This window comes from Monodon monoceros, unplaced genomic scaffold (assembly GCF_005190385.1).
Source record: "Monodon monoceros isolate NGI ecotype Baffin Bay Population unplaced genomic scaffold, NGI_Narwhal_1 Super_Scaffold_13, whole genome shotgun sequence".
Taxonomy (NCBI): domain Eukaryota; kingdom Metazoa; phylum Chordata; class Mammalia; order Artiodactyla; family Monodontidae; genus Monodon; species Monodon monoceros.
The window spans coordinates 76,605,875-76,623,437 of NW_021703769.1; the positions used below are offsets into that span (position 1 = coordinate 76,605,875).

General features: G+C 53.1%; 1 protein-coding gene and 1 non-coding gene across 7 annotated transcripts in view; one reads left to right on the plus strand and one right to left on the minus strand.

Moving 5' to 3' along the window:
- The first annotated feature begins 5,533 nt into the window (after positions 1–5,533).
- On the plus strand, positions 5,534–5,637 carry LOC114895110. Its single transcript, XR_003793419.1, has one exon. It is a non-coding gene; the product is annotated as a U6 spliceosomal RNA (small nuclear RNA).
- Positions 5,638–6,705: 1,068 nt separating this feature from the next.
- Positions 6,706–17,563, minus strand: part of GTF2IRD1 (GTF2I repeat domain containing 1) — a 111,644-nt gene continuing 100,786 nt past the window's right edge. For 5 of the 6 annotated variants that reach the window (XM_029220892.1, XM_029220893.1, XM_029220890.1 and 2 more), the window contains 5 exons: positions 15,179–15,256; positions 12,723–12,915; positions 10,636–10,673; positions 8,021–8,139; positions 6,706–6,936 (listed from right to left, as the gene is read on the minus strand). In XM_029220892.1, the coding sequence (XP_029076725.1) occupies positions 6,868–6,936; positions 8,021–8,139; positions 10,636–10,673; positions 12,723–12,915; positions 15,179–15,256 (497 nt within the window). In that variant the 3' untranslated portion in view covers positions 6,706–6,867. Of the gene's footprint in view, positions 6,937–8,020; positions 8,140–10,635; positions 10,674–12,722; positions 12,916–15,178; positions 15,257–15,977; positions 16,032–17,563 lie in introns of those variants that run through there. The other variant, XM_029220894.1, reaches the window with a different exon arrangement.

A 17,563-nucleotide genomic window follows, 5' to 3' on the forward strand; every position in this document is an offset into this window, starting at 1 on the left:
AGGAGTTGTTGGGGGCTGGGCCCCAGATGCCAGAGTGAGGCCGGAGGACTTCCTCCTGGGGCAGTGGGGTCCAGCAGAGCTGTGTGCTGGCAGGGCCGGTGTGTCCAGAGCTGTGGCTGAGGATACCTCCTCTCTGCGCCACTTTCTCAGATGCCAGTCCAACATCTGTGAGCCAAGCACTCTGCTATAATTGGGGATTATGACAACACCTCTAATTAACAGTTTTAAAAATATGTGTGTGTATGTGCGCGTATGAGTCTGTGTGAGTGTGTATACGTGAGATTGTATGTGTTTGTATTTCTCTAGTCCTTCCAGCTGTGGCCTCCTGTTAATATCCCTTTCCTGTGCACTAAGAGGAGTGTCTTAGCAACTTTTCTGGACAAGCCTTGAACTGGTACCCATTCTTCCCTCTTCTTTTTTTTAAAAATAAATTTATTTATTTATTTATTTTTGGCTGCGTTGGGTCTTCATTGCTGCACGCAGGCTTTCTCTAGTTGCGGAGAGCGGGGGCTACTCTTCGTTGCGGTGTGCAGGCTTCTCACTGCGGTGGCTTCTCTTGTGGCAGAGCCCGGGCTCTAGGCGTGCCGGCTTCAGTAGTTGTGGCTCGTGGGCTGTAGAGCACAGGCTCAGTAGTTGTGGCGCACGGGCTTAGTTGCTCTGTGACATGTGGGATCTTCCCGGACCAGCGCACGAACCCATGTCCGCTGCGTTGGCAGGTGGATTCTTAACCACTGTGCCACGAGGGAAGCCCTCCCCTTTTTCTTATTTTTTAAATAAATTTATTTATTATTATTTTTGGCTGCATTGGGTCTTTGTTGCTGCCCGTGGACTTTCTCTAGTTGTGGTGAGCGGGGGCTAGTCTTCGTTGCGGTGCGTGGGTTTCTCGTTGCGGTGGCTTCTCTTGTTGCGCAGCACGGGCTCTAGGCACGGGGGCTTCAGTAGTTGTGGCTCGCGGGCTCTAAAGCGCAGGCTCAGTAGTTGTGGCGCGTGGGCTTAGTTGCTCTGCGGCATGTGGGATCTTCCTGGACCCGGGCACGAACCCGTGTCCCCTGCATTGGCAGACGGATTCTTAACCACTGCGCCACCAGGGAAGACCCCTCTTTTTAAATGTACCTCTGTTCTTCTTCAAACAAGGAGGAAACGAGACAAGAACTCCTCCCAGCTGGAGGTTGCCCACTGCTTTTCCACCCCTTGCCATGTATGCAGAGCGGGGAGGGGCCGCTGCATGCAGGATCTACCTTGGGGCAGCGTTTGGTGGCCTGAATCCTCTAAGTCAGGCAGCCCTAGCTTTGAATCCTGGCTTGGTGCTCAATTTTTCCTAGTTGTGTAACCCTGGATAATAACCCTTGATCTTTTTTGAACCTCAAATTCTTCATCTGTAAGAGGAAGAAAGAATATTTACCTTGCAGGGCTGTGAGGACTAACAGTGCACACAAAAGGTCTTACCTAATGGCTCTGGCATTTTAGACAGTTAGTATATAGTGGTTATATTACTATTATCTGCAAAAGTGTAAGACAGGTGGAGTGTTTTTCGTACCTCTTGTAGCACCTAGTGTTTATCCTGGCTCCCATTTCCTACATCTTAGGTGGACCATTTCAGGGACATTGACGTTGAAACCTTGGGCTTCTGGAGTCTAAACGCTTGACCAGAAATCAAACAAGCAGGCTTTAATGGCGGAAAACAGGCAGAGGCACCTGTCCTGGTTCCCCGTAGATGGGAGGGTGACGGGGTGGGGGCAAGGTTACTGGAATCACTAGGAAGGAGGATCTAGACTTAAAGGAAGGGAATTCCCTGGAGGTCCAGTGGTTTTAGAACTTGGTGCTTTCACTGCTGAGGGCTCGGGTTCGATCCCTGGTCGGGGAACTAAGATCCTGCAAGCTGAGTGGTGCAGCCAAAAAAAAAAAAAAAAAAAAATAATAATAGAGTTAAGGGAAGGCTCACTTTCTGCCCCCTGTGGAGATGAGTGCAGTAATAACATGGTTTTATTATTTATTTATTTTACAGTATGCGGGCCTCTCACTGTTGTGGCCTCTCCCGTTGTGGAGCACAGGCTCTGGACGCGCAGGCTCAGCGGCCATGGCTCACAGGCCCAGCCGCTCCGCGGCATGTGGGATCCTCCCGGACCGGGGCACGAACCCGTGTCCCCTGCACCGGCAGGCGGACTCTCAACCACTGTGCCACCAGGGAAGCCCAACATGTTTTTTTTTTTTTTAAAGGAGGTGAAATTTAAAAATTATGAGGTGGAGGGTATTTCTGCCTTAGACTGGATGGTTTGGAGAGGCCTCCGTGGAGGGGACATTTCAGTGAAAGGTAAAACAGGAAGGCGTTGCCACGTGAGTTGGGAAGGAGAGGCCTCTTTGAGGAAATGAAAGAAGGACCCCCAACCCCATGTGACAGAAGGGCAGTGCTGGGGAGACGGCCCGGGAGATGAGATCAGGGGAACACGGGGCAGAGGCCAGATCACTCAAAGAGAGTCTTTGGGTTGTTGGGGTCCTGCTTCAATCCACAGACGTCAACCTCTACCCCCCTTCCCACTTCTGCGTCCTCCAAACTCGATCAACCAGAAACTCTGACACCAAGAGCTGCCCATCCTGCGACCACCAGCCTCCAGCTCTGCTCCTCCACTGTCTTTGTGCCTCAGTTTCCCCACCGAAAAATCCTTAATACTATTCTTCCTGAAGAGCCACTACACAAGGCTTCAAAGAGGTGCTACCATCCCTCTCCATCTTTTCTCTTCTTTCTCCTTCTCTGCCTGGTCCAGGTGGGAGGGAGCAGACCCTACACCTTGGAGGTCAGCAGCTGAGCCTTAATAAAGCTTTGACTCCTTACTTAAAAAGGTATCTAGAAGGGTTGTTGTGAAGCCCCTGCCAGTAGAGCTCAGGCTCACCCTCTTCCTTTTTTAGCAGAAGGGAAGCAGCTGGGCAGGTGAGGGAGGCTCCCTGCAGGGGAACAGGTGCATGAGAGCTGCTCCCCGCCCCCCTCCGGCCTCACCCTCGCTTTGTTCCTGCTCTGATTATTGCTTTATTACTGTTTTCAGTCAGATATAATTCCAGCATTTTCTATAATCTTGATCTTTTCATTGATACCAGATTTCTATACAAAGATTTGTATATAAAATGATTATGTACCCACCAGAATACATCCCCCAGCAATTAGCACGCCTAAGATGCGGCTCCCAACATGCTTCTGCACATTCCTCATTTATTACTTTTGAAAGTGTTTTGTGATTTTTTTTTTTTTTTTGGTGCATGTGTTTACAAATCCAATAACAATTCTCATTTAGAGTTGCAAAACACGAAGCCAATTTTGAACCCAGACAGATGGCAGCTAAATGAAGTTTAATTAAAGAATGAGTGCTTTGAATCAAATCACTTTAAAAAGTACAGTACACTGAAATTCTGGAGAGGTTGCATAAACAGCATCTGGCTCTCTTGCAGAAAGCAGGGGATGCTTGGGAGGACATACTTGGTAAGGCATCCCCCAGCGTATCTGGGGGTGCTGGCTGGGCACACTGGGCAAAGCGAGCAGGCGGGGTGGGGGGTGGAGGGGAGGAGGCCAGCGGCCCCCAAGCACATCCTCCGTACTCAGCCCGGACACACCTCCCAAAGCCTGGAGCGCCCGGGACAGGAGGGGAAACGGACACAGGTCACCTCTTGGTTCAAAAGCTTTGACTTGGCGGGAGGGGGTCCGCCTTACGCTTTTATGAAATGAAGTCCGGCAACAAGGCGCGAAGGTTTGCTGCACCAACCTACCTATTTGCACACGTCCGAAAGATGACAGATGCAGAGACTCTGCAGTCCGCAGCGCTGGTGTTCCGGGGTTCCAGCGCCCTTCCCCGGGGCTCCCCGCCTCTCCGCGCAGTCGGCGGCGGCACCGTCTCGGGCACGCGGAGCCCCGCCCGCCCGGGGCCGGAGCCACTTCCGGCTCTGGCCGCAGATCTGAGCCCGGGGGCGGGGCGACCCTGGTCGGTCTAGACAACCGGGAGGCGCCAGCTGGGGTGCGGGGGCGCCAGGTGGACCCGAGTCCCAGGCCGGCCAGGCCGCGAGGAGGCCGGTGCCAAGGCTGCAGCCGCTCACTGCTCTGTGGCTGACGTGGAGAAGAAAGGGGACAGATCGGTGGGATGAGAGGCAGAGGAGGGGGACAGACCGGGAGCGCCAAGAAGTTGGCACTCAGTGCTGCGGGGGAGGGAAAGCAGTGGGGTTTTTTAATCCAGGGAGAGATAGGATGAGATGGGGGAAGGCTGGGTGGCAAGAGAAGGGGGCTTGAAGGCAAGGTGGCAGCTGCAACGATGTTCTTGATCTCCTAGGCAGTTTATGCCTTGGGGGAGGTGGTCAGTAGAGGGGGTCGCCCCTCCCCCTGATCCTGGAGATTACAAGGCCAGCTGGGCCCAGGGCCAGGGACCTGAGGATGGAGTGGAGAGCCCTGGCAGGTCCTGGGGCCACTGGCATGTGGCAGAAAGAGGACAAGTTTGGGTGGGGCATACCCAGCTCGTGGTTCTGGCTTCTTGCGTCTTTCTAGGAGGAAGCAGAGTCTGGAAGGCTGGGACAGGGCCTTCCCTCCCAGCTCTGGGCACCAGGCTAACCCAGAGGGCTGGCAGAAGCTCCTGAACCGTTTGGATCGTGTACTTAGCTGATTCAGGACTCAGTTCCTCCAAGCTGCAGGCTTCCTGCTGGACCTTGGCTGGACCCCGTTGTCACCCTGACTCCTCTACGCCCCAGCACTTGCATCCAATTGACCTCCAAGTCCTGTTGGCTGACCTCCCTGTTATTCTCCACCTGGCTCAAACCCCTGCCAGCTCTCGCTGGAACAACTACAAGAGCCTCCCACATGGCCTCCAGCTTCTCTCTCCTCTGAAGTTTCCTGGCTGCTGGAAGTGGACCCTTCCAAAATGCAGATCTGGTCTTGGTTCTCCCCTGGTACTCCGTGCTGTGGCTTTCACCACCATACCCCATCACCTTTACCCGGCCCACAAGGTCTTCCACCAGGGCCAGGGAGAACAGGATGCAACGTGCAAGGCTGGGCCAGCAGAACCCAGGCTGCATTTCTGCCCCCGGCCCACCTCTCGATCACAGCACCATGTGCAGGCAGCAGTCTGCTGGGAACACACCCACCTATCCGTCACACTTCCAGCCGCTCTCCTTGAGTCGACTGCTCCAGCGACTCCTTGTTCCTGGAACTTCCAGGTTCTCAGTCCGGGCCTCCCTGCCTTTGCACGTGCGGCTCTCCCCCGCTTTGTCCCACCGTCCTGCGCCAGCCCTCCCTGCTTTGTCCCACCAACTCCTAATGTGCTTCTAGGACCATTTCCTGATTCTGCGCTAGGTAAGGGCGCCCTGCCTTCCCCACCAGGACTGAATGAGTGGCCACTGGGTGCCAGGCCTGGACTACCGCCAGGCCCTTTTGACTTGTCTTTCTGCCTCCGGTCTCATCCTTTCCTTCACCTTGCCACCTGCCACCAAAGAGGTCTTTCTGAGAAGCAGCTGTGACCCATCACTCTGCTTCAGTACCCAGAACTCTATCAAAAACCCACCCCAGGTGCTGGCTTCGGCAGCACATACACTAAAATTGGAACGATACAGAGATTAGCATGGCCCCTGTGCAAGGATGACACGCAAATTTGTGAAGCATTCCATATTTTTAAGAGAAAAACAAATACCGTATGCTAACACATATATATGGAATCTTAAAAAAATGGTTCTGAAGAACCTAGGGGCAGGACAGGAATAAAGACGCAGACGTAGAGAATGGACTTGAGGACACGGGGAGAGGGAAGGTAAGCTGGGATGAAGTGAGAGTGGCATGGACATATATATGCTACCAAATGTAAACAGATAGCTAGTGGGAAGCAGCTGCATTGCACAGGGGGATGAGCTCCGTGCTTTGTGACCACCTAGAGGGGTGGGATAGGGAGGGTGGGAGGGTGGGAGGGAGATGCAAGAGGGGGGAGATATGGGGATATATGTATATGTATAGCTGTTCACTTTGTTGTACAGCAGAAACTAACACACCATTGCAAAGCAATTATACTCCAATAAAGATGTTAAAGAAAAACACACACAAAAAAACCCACTCCAGCCCTCCAGGCCCAACCCAAAGCCCCTTCGCCAAGATGCCTTCCCTCCAGCTATGGAGATTCCATACTTGCTTATCATACTTGACTTAAAATATATATATATATATTTATTTATTTATTTATTTATTTATTTATTTGGTTGCATCAGGTCTTAGCTGTGGCAGGCAGGCTCCTTAGTTGCAGCTCACTGGCTCCTTAGTTGCGGCATGTGGGACCTAGTTCCTGGACCAGGGATCAAACCCAGGCCCCCTGCATTGGGAGCTCGGAATCTTAATCGCTGTGCCACCAGGGAAGTCCCCATACTTGACTTTTCTGACTTCACCTGAGTTACTGGGGCAAGGGCAAGACGGCCCCTTACCACACTGAACGCTCCCTGAGGCCAAGGATGTCAGCCTAGCACTTTGCCTTCCGTGCTGCCGCATCCTGAGGTCACGTGACCCCAGCAGCAGCCAAATGAGTGAAGTCTGTACCCAGGGCCCCGCGGTCAGGGCCACCGCCTCTGCTTTGGCAAGGACGGAGGGCCCAGGCAGGCCACCTGAGCTGGTTTTCCTGACCTCGTTCCAGTGACAGCTGCAGCCACAAATTCCAAGAGAGAAAACGCAACAGGAACAAAGACAATGGTTTTTTTTTTTTGTTTTTTTTTTTTACTTATTTAAAAAGGCCTTGCCGGCAGGAATATAGTGTAAAAATCATTGGAAAAACTAAAAGGCATCGATACATATCCGAATATACACTTTGTACATAAATTACATTTCCTTTAGTCTTTCTGAGTGAGGTCCTGATTCGGCACTGAGGTCTAGTAATTCAGAGGTCCCGGGAGCTGCACGTTCAGGCCGGTATAGTCCACCATGTACATTGGCCATTGCTAGAAAGAGGGGGACAGAGAGCCCGGGTTAGGACTCCGGGTGACGTGGAGAGCATACCAGAACACTCAGCGCTGCTTTCTGAAGGGCTTCCTCAGATGCTATTTATTTTGAGGCCATGGAATGCCCAGAGACGGGGCGGGACCTGTCTAAGGTCACGCAGTTCACCAGTGGCCATGGGGCCTGGGCTGGAGCCTTCTGACCTATTCCCACCTGTGTCCCGGGGGCTAACCATGTGAGCAGACATGTGGGGAGGGAATTGGGGATTGGCTCAGAACTGCTGGTCACCACCATCAACTCAGCCCCCTCCAGGCCTCAGGCTCCAAAGCAGCTGTCCTGTCTCTCTGGGTGGTGTGAGGGGCTAGGGACCCTCTGTGAGCACCCTGGCAGGAACAGAGGCAAAGCCTGAGCTTCGGGGTTTAGCAGGAAGGGGTCCAAGGATAAACAAATCCTAAAGTCATTTTCAACTGTCTTCCAATATTCTCCCCATTTGGACTCGGGATTTCAAAGCTAATATTTTGAAATCAGAAAGAACCCTCAAGTGTGTGCCCTTAATGAGGTTTTCCTCGTGGGTGGGAGAGAAAAATCCAGCCATATGGCAGAACAGGTGGAGCTTTGGAGGTGGGGTCTCCATCCACCACTGGCCAGCCATGAGGCCACAGAGTCATGCAGCCTCTGACCCTGGTTTTCCTTGTCTACATAACTGCAGGGAACACCTCACAGGGCTGTGGCTCAGAGCATGTGATGTGAGCACAGAGATTAGTCTAGCATCTGATTGCCCCGGGAACCCAGGAGTCTGCTTGAGGTCCTGCCGAGTGGGTGGTCAGGTCCCTTCCCTCTCCTCGGCCTCAGCTTGCCCATCTGCGTAGTGGGGGTGTGAACTCCTTCCCCGGGCGCCTGTGGGCACCTGATGAGAGGGGGGTGGACTGTCTCATGGGTAGGGCAGGCAGATGTGTCTGCAGACTCTACTCAGTGCCCAGCATCTCCCCGCACCCCAGACCCACGCTCCGGAGTAGACGAGCCTGCCCGAGTGCCGGCTGAAAGCCAGAGAGAAGAGCAGTCAGGTCCAGGTCTGTGCAACTTTACCACGAGTGAGATCTGGTTGGTGGATGCCACTGACTCCGGGTTAGAGGAGGAGGAAGATGAGATGGAATTCCCTTCGGAGACCCGCTTTCTCTTGCGCTTGGGGATGCTGCTGTCTTTGGCTGGTGGGAGAAAGGGTTGCTGACGCCGGGTGCCAGGGCCACTGTGTCTTGGCCTCCTGACCCCCCACGGAGAAGGCCGTGCTCTCAGGTTTGAAGTCCCCCTCTCAGCACTCAAGGCTCCCGGCCCACCGGCAGCTGAGGCCCATCTCTCCGGCCTCCTTCCCTAAGCAGCCCCACGCCCCACTCTCCCACCTTCCTGCTCCCGCTCACCTGTCTGCTTTGCTAACAATAGAGCCTCCTCCCCCAGGTGGGTCTCCCCAGGAGGTTTCCTTATACCCTCCCCAGACCATGTAGCCTGTGGGCTCCCGGCCTCCCCAGAACTCCCAGACTCTGAGCCACACAGACTTAAGTCTTAAGGGGAGTCACTTAGTGGCCAACGAGCCTTCATTTTATCACAAGTAAAATATAAGATCCTGCAGGCTTGCTGGGAGAGTCACATGAGCTAATGTGCCTGGTCCCCAGTAAATAGTCAGAAACTGAGAATTGGTATCAGTATTGTTGCTACTGTTACCGCTGATGTGTGATGACCCAGATCTGATTTGCTGTGAATGGTGACAGGTCACAGGTACTAGTAGACAGGCAGTGTCCCAATGGAAAGAAACCCTGGTTTACAGCCAGAAGTCCTAAGTTCAAACTCCACTGCTGCCACCTACTAGCTGTGTGACCCTGGTAAATTGATTAACCTCTCTGAGCCAAAAGGGGACAACTGTGATATGAGACTCAAAGGAGATTATGTGTATGAAAGAGCCTAGTACCAAGCCCAGCACACAGCAGGACTAGCAGGGGTCGTGTTGCTGCTGAATTCAATTCATGTGAATATGTAAGACTTATCAAAAAGATTTGCAGCTGTATATTGGGGAATTCCCTGGTGGTCCAGTGGTTAGGACTCTGCACTTCCACCGCAGGGGACCGGGTTCCATCCCTGGTCGGGGAACTAAGATCCCCGAATTCTCAAGGCCAAAAAAAAAAAAACGATTTGCTGCTGTGTGATGCACAGGTGGGGACTGGGCTTGACTGAGTGGATGGACAGGTTACTGACACAGCCCACCAGAAGGGTCTTAATGACACAGCATGAGGGCAGGCTGGGCCCAGGGGGCAATTGTTCGTTCAGCTGCTGAAGCAAAACCAGAGCCTGGCATCTGGGATGTGGTATAAAGACCCCGGGAAATAGGAGACTCTGGAGGCAGGAGGAGCCCAGGTTGTGAGCCAGGGAGGAGGAATTTTTGTAGGAGGCTCCACATGCAAACAAGTCAGAGGTGCTGGCCCAGGGCTGTGGACCCTAAAGATGGCCATGGCGGGGGGGGAGGGGGTGGATGTAAGTGACAGCATCCAGTCTCTGATCATTTGTCCCAAACTCTCCTCCCTGAGGCCTCCATGGAGCCTTCTGCGTGTCTGCCTTTGACTTGGGAGCACTCCCAAACCTAGTCACCTCCCTACCACGAGTGCCTAGTGCCGTGCCCGTGGCATCAGCACACGCTAGAAGGAGGGGGCTGCTGGTTGCCTGTGCCACCCCAGGGGTGTCCCAGGGGAACTGGGACCATCTGGAGTTGGGCCACCTTGGGTCTCAGGCTGGGGTGGGGCCACCTCGCTGAATTCCATCACTGTCCCCATTAAGCAGCCACGCTGGGGCCTGCAGTCCACGGTGGCCTGTGGTTCAGATGGATGGTCTGGACACCAGGTTCTAGGCGGCCACCAACTCACTATATGGCCTTGGCAAGTCCCTTCCCCTCCCTGGGCCTCAGTTTCCCAGAGGTACCATGAGAGGTGGGACGAGATGGGTGTTTCTTAATCAGAGGTGCACCTCCCAATCCCCAGGGCTCCATCCTCTCGAGCTCTATGGCACACCTGCTTAATCAGAATCCCAGAGTTTCCCAGGTTCTTGTGCCCTGAAAGGTTCCAGAAGACCAGGGTCTGGTGCAGGTGCTGCCCTGCAAATGCAGGCAGAATCTAGGGGGCCCAGCCAGTCTCGGGCAGCGCCCGCCTGCCTCACCCCTGCCGACCCCACGTCACCCCTCCTCCCCTCCCTGGGTGACTTCCGCCATCCTACCTGATGCCCCCTCTTGCTGGTTCCAGCCTGTTCCTCATCCTCTCTAGCAGATCTGACACCCTCTCTAGCTGATCCTCTCTAGCTGATCTGGACCTCTGTGGCAGGGCCTCTCTGAAGGGTGCCTGCAGGCTTCCTGTCCTTCCAGCACCTGGGGATACTGGCGCTGCAGAGGGAGGTCTCAGGCTCCCTGGGGAGGTACTGGGCAGGGGGACTACACTTCCCTCTATTGCGTGCCACTTGGCCCAGATCTGTCCATAGACTCTGGTCCCTGAGAGGCAGAAGGGTGGCCTTTTTTTTTTTTTTTTTTTTCCAGCCACATCACGTGGCTTGTGGGATCTCAGTTCCCTGACCAGGGATTGAACCCGTGCCCCCTGTAGTGGAAGCTCAGAGTCCTAACCACTGGACTGCCAGGGATTTCCCAAGGATGGCCTCTTTAGCCTCTGACTTACCTGGCACCTTGGCATCATTGCAGATTTCTGCAAAAGGTCTGAAAAAGAAAAAGATGAGGTGGCAGTTAGAAAATGAGGTTTCCCCTCCTCCTTCTCACCTGCTCCCTGAGTCTGGGCGACATCTCTCGTGAGATGACATGAGATGAGATGCCGCCACTGCTGGAACATTAGCCAGGTAAGACCCGGATGAAAACGGTCAGCATCCCCGCCCAGAGAAGGTGCGTGATCGCCAGTCTCGGGACCTGGTTTCCTCTAGAGAGCGAGGGGGTCGTCTGACCAAGTAATCAAAAGTGTGTGCCTAGATTTATGTAAATGGATATTTGAGACAGTAGTATATCTTAATATATCTTTTACTTTTTATTTTATTGATTATTTTACTTGCAGTGTTATTATATGAACCACCCCCCACAAATTAGATGTAACCTAAATGTCCATCAGTAGAGGACATTATGGTCCATCTAAACAGTCGTTAAAGGGAGTTATCAAGGAAATGGATAATGGTCAAATACATGCAAGACAGCCAGAGAGGAAACAGCAAGTTTTACTTACTGTCTACAGATAAATACTGTTTGATCTCAGTTTCATTTTCAAAATATATATCTAACAGGCATTAAAAGAGAAGTGGAAACGTTGAAGGAAAACCCCAGAATGTCTTTGGTGGTTCTCTGTGGAAAGTATGCCTACAGGGTGTGGGGTGGGCATTTTCTCCTATTTTCCAGAAGTTACTTCAGGGAGTGGACTGTAGTTGGGAAGGAAGGGAAACCTCTACTTTTCATTTGAGACCCCTCTGAATAATTTGATTTTTTTGACACATGCAAATACTATTTTAATTTTAAAACATGGAGTATAAAAGTGAAAAGAAAATATGGGTAGAGGAAAAACTAAGAAAGAAATGCACCATCAGGGACTTCCCTGGTGGTCCAGCGGTTAAGACTCTGTGCTCCTGATGCAAGGGACCTGGGTTCAATCCCTGGTCAGGGAACTAGATCCCACATGCCGCAACTAAAGATCCTGCATGCCGCTACTAAAGATCCTGCATGCCGCAACGAAGACCCGGTGCAGCCAATAAATAAATAAATAAATATTAAAAAAAAAAAAAAAGCACCACCAGTGTTAACTCTGAATAGGAGTGTTATGGGTTATCTTCCTCGTCTTTTCTACTTTTTGTATTTTCCCAAGTTTGCTGTGTGTATTGTTTCTAAATCAGAAAATAATCAAATAAACTACCACATTTAAAAAAAACACTATAAGGATATATAGTAAAATACAGACAGTGGTTGTCTCTGGGGGGTGGGGTACTGAATTACTGTTATTTTCTAAATACAGTAAAATGGGTAAACATGAGGGGAATAGTAAAAAAAAAAAAAATCAAATTTAATTAAAATCCAAAAAGTAAACAAACACCCATGAATGCTGAGGCCTTGTGTTTCAGTTGAAAGGGGTTGTAATCAGGGCATCCGGGGCTACAGACTGAATGCTAGTTTCCCCGAAAAATTCAAATGTTGAAACCTAATCCCCAATGTGATGGTATTTGTTGGTGGGGTCTTTGAGAGGTGATTAGGTCAGGAGGGTGGAGCCCTCAAGAACAGGATTAGTGCCCTTATTAGAGGCCCCAGATTGCTCCCTTGTCCCTTCCACCATGTGAGGACACAGCGAAAAGAGGGCCATCTGTGAACCAGGAAGAGCCTCACCAGATGCCAAATCTGCTGGCACCTTGATCTTGGACTTCCCAGCCTCCAGAATGGTGAGAAATAAACTTCTTTTGTTTAAGCTACCCGGTCTGTGGTATTTTGTTACAGCAGCCCGAATGGACTAAGCTACCTGGGTCTAGAGCCCAGCTGACCCACTGTGACTTACACTGTCCCTTTCCTCACCAGTTTCCTGATCTTTAAGATGAGAGTGTTAAGCTAGTCTATCTCCTGGATTCTGTGCAAGTGAAAGGTCCCTCTCTCTCCTTTTCTCTCTGTCTCTCTCTCTGACTCCTGGCTGGGCCTGCTTTGGGGGTTCCCCTCCCAGATCCAAGCAGCACCCTCTCCCATGGCCCCCACCACCCTTCCCACCCTGACGCAGGTGCTGGGGGCACTCACTGGAGCTGGTTGATGATGACCATGCGGACGTGCTCCCGGGCCTTCAGGATCTTCTCCAGCCGGTGTATGTCATATGTGTTGGGGTTCCGGAAAGGGATGTCATCGGGCAGGCCTGTGACCTCGACAGCATCTGGGCTGTCCCGAATCAGTTTGTAAGGGACAAGCACAGGCCGGTTCAGGCCCAGGGCCTCACCTAGAGGGCACAGGGAGTCAGGGAAGATGTCCCCTGTCAAAGCCAAGCTCTGTGGGGAACGGCTGGGACCCAGCACAGCCCCACTCAGTAGCCACTGCACCACTGAGAGTTTATAAGTCAACACACACACCACTTTTTTTTTTATCCAATTAGCAAAACTAAAATCCAGGAGGAGTGGGGGTGGGAAAGAGTGGGAGCTTGGGATTAGCAAATACAAACTAGTATATACAGGATGCATAAACAACAAGGTCCTACTGTATAGCACAGGGAACTATGTTCAATACCCTGTGATAAACCAGGATGGAAAAGAATATGAAAAAGAATATATATAACTGAGTCACTTTGCTGTATAGCAGAAATAATACAACATTGTAAATCAACTATACTTCAATAAAATTAAAAAAAAAAAAATCCATCGAATTCCCTGGCAGTTCAGTGGTCAGACTCCATGCTACCACTGAAGGGGGCATGGGTTTGATCCCTGGTCAGGGAACTAAGATCCCGCATGCCTCAAGGCTCACCCAAAAAAAAAAAAAAAAAATCAATATCCAACACTGGCAATCAAACAGGTACTTTCACACATGCCCAGTGCAATGATTTGTTAAGTGTGCACGCCTGGACCTGACAAATGAGGACCTGATGCTGCTAAAAATCCACTCCAATTGTGTTAGAAAACATAAAAGTCCTTACTTAGGTATTTGTGGCCGAAATGACGGGATGTCTTAGATTTGTTTCAAAGTACTAAACCTATCAAAGTGTGCCTGTGGAAACAGATGAACTAAGATTGGCAAAATGTTGGTAAGCACAGAAGCCAGGTTTGAGTTACATGGTGGGTCATTTTGTCATTCTCTCTGCTTTAGTATATGTTTGAAAACTGATTCCAAAATAAAAAGTGAAAAAGACACCACAAACCACCAGCAGAGTTGCTTCCTGTTACTCTCAAAATGAAACCCCAACTCGGAGTCCTGGCCTGCCCACCTCTCCCCACCCCGTCATCAGGACATCTTCCCACTCCAGGCCCTCCTGACTTCTCGCTGCTCCCCAGTCACCGAGCTGTTCCCTCTGCCTGGCAAGCTTCCTTCTAATGTCTGTCCCCCCCTGACGTTCAAGTTCTGGCTAAAACATCCCTTCTTCCAAGGAGCTTTCTTTCTTTCTTTTTTTTTCAATTAATTAAGTAATTAATTAATTTTATTTTTGGCTGCGTTGGGTCTTCGTTGCTGAGCGTAGGCTTTCTCTAGTTGTGGTGAGTGGGGGCTACTCTTCGTTGGGGTGTGCGGGCTTCTCATTGCAGTGGCTTCTCTTTTTGCGGAGCATGGGCTCTAGGCGCGCGGGCTTCAGTAGTTGTGGCACTCAGGCTCAGTAGTTGTGGCACACGGGCTCAGGAGTTGTGGCTCACGGGCTCTAGAGCGCAGGCTCAGTAGTTGTGGTGCACGGGCTTAGTTGCTCCGCGGCATGTGGGATCTTCCCAGACCAGGGCTTGAACCCGTGTCCCCTACACTGGCAGGTGGATTCTTAACCACTGCGCCACCAGGGAAGTGCCCAAGGAGCTTTCTGGTTCACCGATCCAGACAGGCCACGGCTACCCCGTCTCACCCTCATCACACTTCTACATTTTCCTGTTTTCCTTTGTCACTCTCTGAAATTCTTTTTTTTTTTAACTGTCTTTCTCTGCTACAATACAAAGTGGAGCCAATACTACTAAATTCATCACAAACAAAATGTATATAGAGCACCCAGTGCAGCCTAGCACCCAGTAATCTAGAAAATGCTCCATCAGTGGTAACCGTATTATCAACTGCACCATCCTGGGTTCCACCCTGGCACCTGGATGCCTTCTGCACAGGACCTGGCACCTTTCATATATTCCACGGCCAGTTCCCTCCCGACACTGAGCCCCTGGACGGCGGGATCAGATGCCTTCCTCTGGAATCTCAGGGCTGAGTGTGTGTTGGGCAGACAAGCGTCTGCGTGAACAAGCACTTGGCCGTGGGGCACGGCCTCTGCCACACAGCCCAGCCCTAGAGAAACAGAAATGCTGACCATAGCCATCCCCACTGTGTGCACCACAGATCAGGGTTTTTTCTCCTTTCTTGGATGGGGAGAAAGAGGGATCAGCTCCCATCAGTCTCGGACAGGGCAACTATGTCTCCAGGGAGCGGACAGGCCAGCCGGGGGCAACTGGAGGCCAGGCTGGCTGCAGAGGGAGGAGTGCCTCCAAGGAAGGCTGCCCCCCAGGCCCTGCCCTCCCCCGCCACGCACTGACCGTATTTCTCGTTGAAGAGCTCCTTCACCTGCTCCCGGAGGATCACCTTCTCCCCAAGTCTGTTGGCATCATCTTCATCTACAAGAGGAAGACGAGGGGGCGTGAGGGTCGGCATGGTCTCGGCCACCGGACCTACTCCTTCTCCCCCATGGCGGCCCAGACCCTCACCTGCTGGCGCAGACTCTCCAGGGCCTGCCCACTCCCCTGCAGCCTGTTTCTGGCCTCAGCCGTCTGTCTGTACATCCACCCACCCGCCCCACATTCTCTGAACACCTTCCCCCCGTACAGGCCCCATGTCAGGCATGGAGCACCCCGAGGAGAGGGAGGCCGTGAGCCTCCTCCCAGGAACTCACAGCCTGGCAGGGGTGGCACCCAGAAATGCGACGGGGGACACCTCCGAGGAGACGTGGGGCATGAATCGGGGTGCCTACCCCATCCGTGCAAGTCTGGAGAGGCCCCCTGGGAGAGCAGGATGTTCAAGTGGTCTCTTGGAAGGCAGGTAGGGGTCTGTGATAAGTGGGGTGCGGGTGGGAAAAGACAGCAGGTGTAGGACTGGCCCATGTGTGGGCACTGAAGGGAGAAAGGTCACAATGTGCTGGATGCGGCTAAAGCCCGGGCCGGTGCCGGGGAGGGGGCAGTGATGGGTCCAGCAGTGTGTGCCGGCCTGACTGAGCTGGGCTCTCAGAACTCACCCTGGTTGCCTTGCAGACCAAGAGCCCCAGGCCTGTGACCAGGGAGACAGGCATGCTTTGGGGGTGTAGGGGCTGCACACCCTTCCGGCCTAGCGTCCAGGGTAGCCCTCCACGGGTACTTTCTGCTTGGACCCCGTGCTCCCCTCACTCCTCTCCTTGGCCTAGAAGAGCAGGAGGTGGGGGTCAGTGGAGCCCCCCAGGGACAGAGCCGGGCTGGGTGGGAGTGGCTGGCATGGTGAAGGTCCGGGCTGCGGGGCTCCTGCCCTGGGCTGGGGAGGGAGCTGGAGTTCCAGGAAGGGCCCGGGCACCCTCACACAGTAACCACGGGGCTGGGCCTCTGGGGTGGGGAGCCGGCAGGGAGCCAGGGCCTGGGAGGTGAGGGGCAGAGCAGACAGAATGGGTCTGTGAAGAAAAACAGCTCCTGTGTTAATCTGGAAAATCTCACAGAACTCGGTTCCATTTAGGAAGCCAAGGGCTCTGTGCCACTCAGACTGTCTGCTGCCCCCGCCTGCCCTTCACGCCCCGTCCAGCAGGCCCAGCCCTCTCCCTGCACCAGCGTCAGGGAGGGGCCTCCATTCCCAGTCCAGGGCCGCCCCTCAGGGCAGCGAGCTTCCCGCACTGCCTGGTGCCTCCTCCCCCTTCACCCGCTGTCCCTGGTCTGGTCCTGTTCTTGCCAGCGGTCCTGACTCTGTAACCAAATCTGCCGTATCTCAGAGTTCCTGGATCTCTCTCTCCAACCACGGCCTACCAGCCACCTGGATGCCCACGAGACACTGCAAATGTCAGGCATCCCAGATAACACCCTCCCTCCTGTGTCCCCATCTTGGGGAGTGATGGCTCCCCTCGGCCACACCAAGACCCCAAACTCAGCACCCCCTGGAGCCCTCCATCTTCCCATACGCCCCAACATGGCCCTTCCAAATGGTTTTCAGGACCCCGGATGTGGCGAGACTCAACCTGACCCTCCTCCAGGTCAGCAAACAACTAGGACCGAGCGCTGGGCCCCAGGGCCACTTAAGAGCCTGCAGAGAGGTGGAGGACACTCTTTATCTAGCTAACCCCCTGCCACCAGGGATTGCTCTGGTGGCCGGCATTCTTCTCAGGCACGGCAGCACCACACAGGCCAGGGAAAGATCAGCCTGGATTCACCCAACGAGCGCTTGGATGCTCTGCTGGCAGCTTTCCCAGATGCGGTCACGGTCACTGCTCACCACAGCCGAGGACACAAAGGTGCAGAGAGGTTAAGTAACCTGCCCAAGGTCACACAGCCGCTAAGTGCCAGGAATACTCTGACTCAAAAGTCCTCGTCTTTCACGCTACCATGCACTCTGGCTTTCCTGAAGTCTCAGTTTCCCATCTGTAGAAAGAAGGGTCGATCTTTAAGGTGTTTCCTCTAAATCTCTTGTTCCATCAGCTTATAGTTCCACGCCTCTGTCTCCTCTCAAGCCCAGGGCAGGTCCGGACTCAGTCGGTATATGACAAAAAGCCTTCTGGATTAAAAGACAGCACCCCAAAGCAAGCCCACCAGCTCAGGTCCCCGTAATTGCTGGACATGGCCGTCACCTGTGCACCTCTCTGGGAGCGCAGGACTCACTCACCAACCCCACCTCCTCCTGCAGGCTCCTGCTGCACCACTGCCAGTGGGTGGAGAGAGATAAAGACAGGGCAGGCCTGGGCTGCACACTGCCCTCGC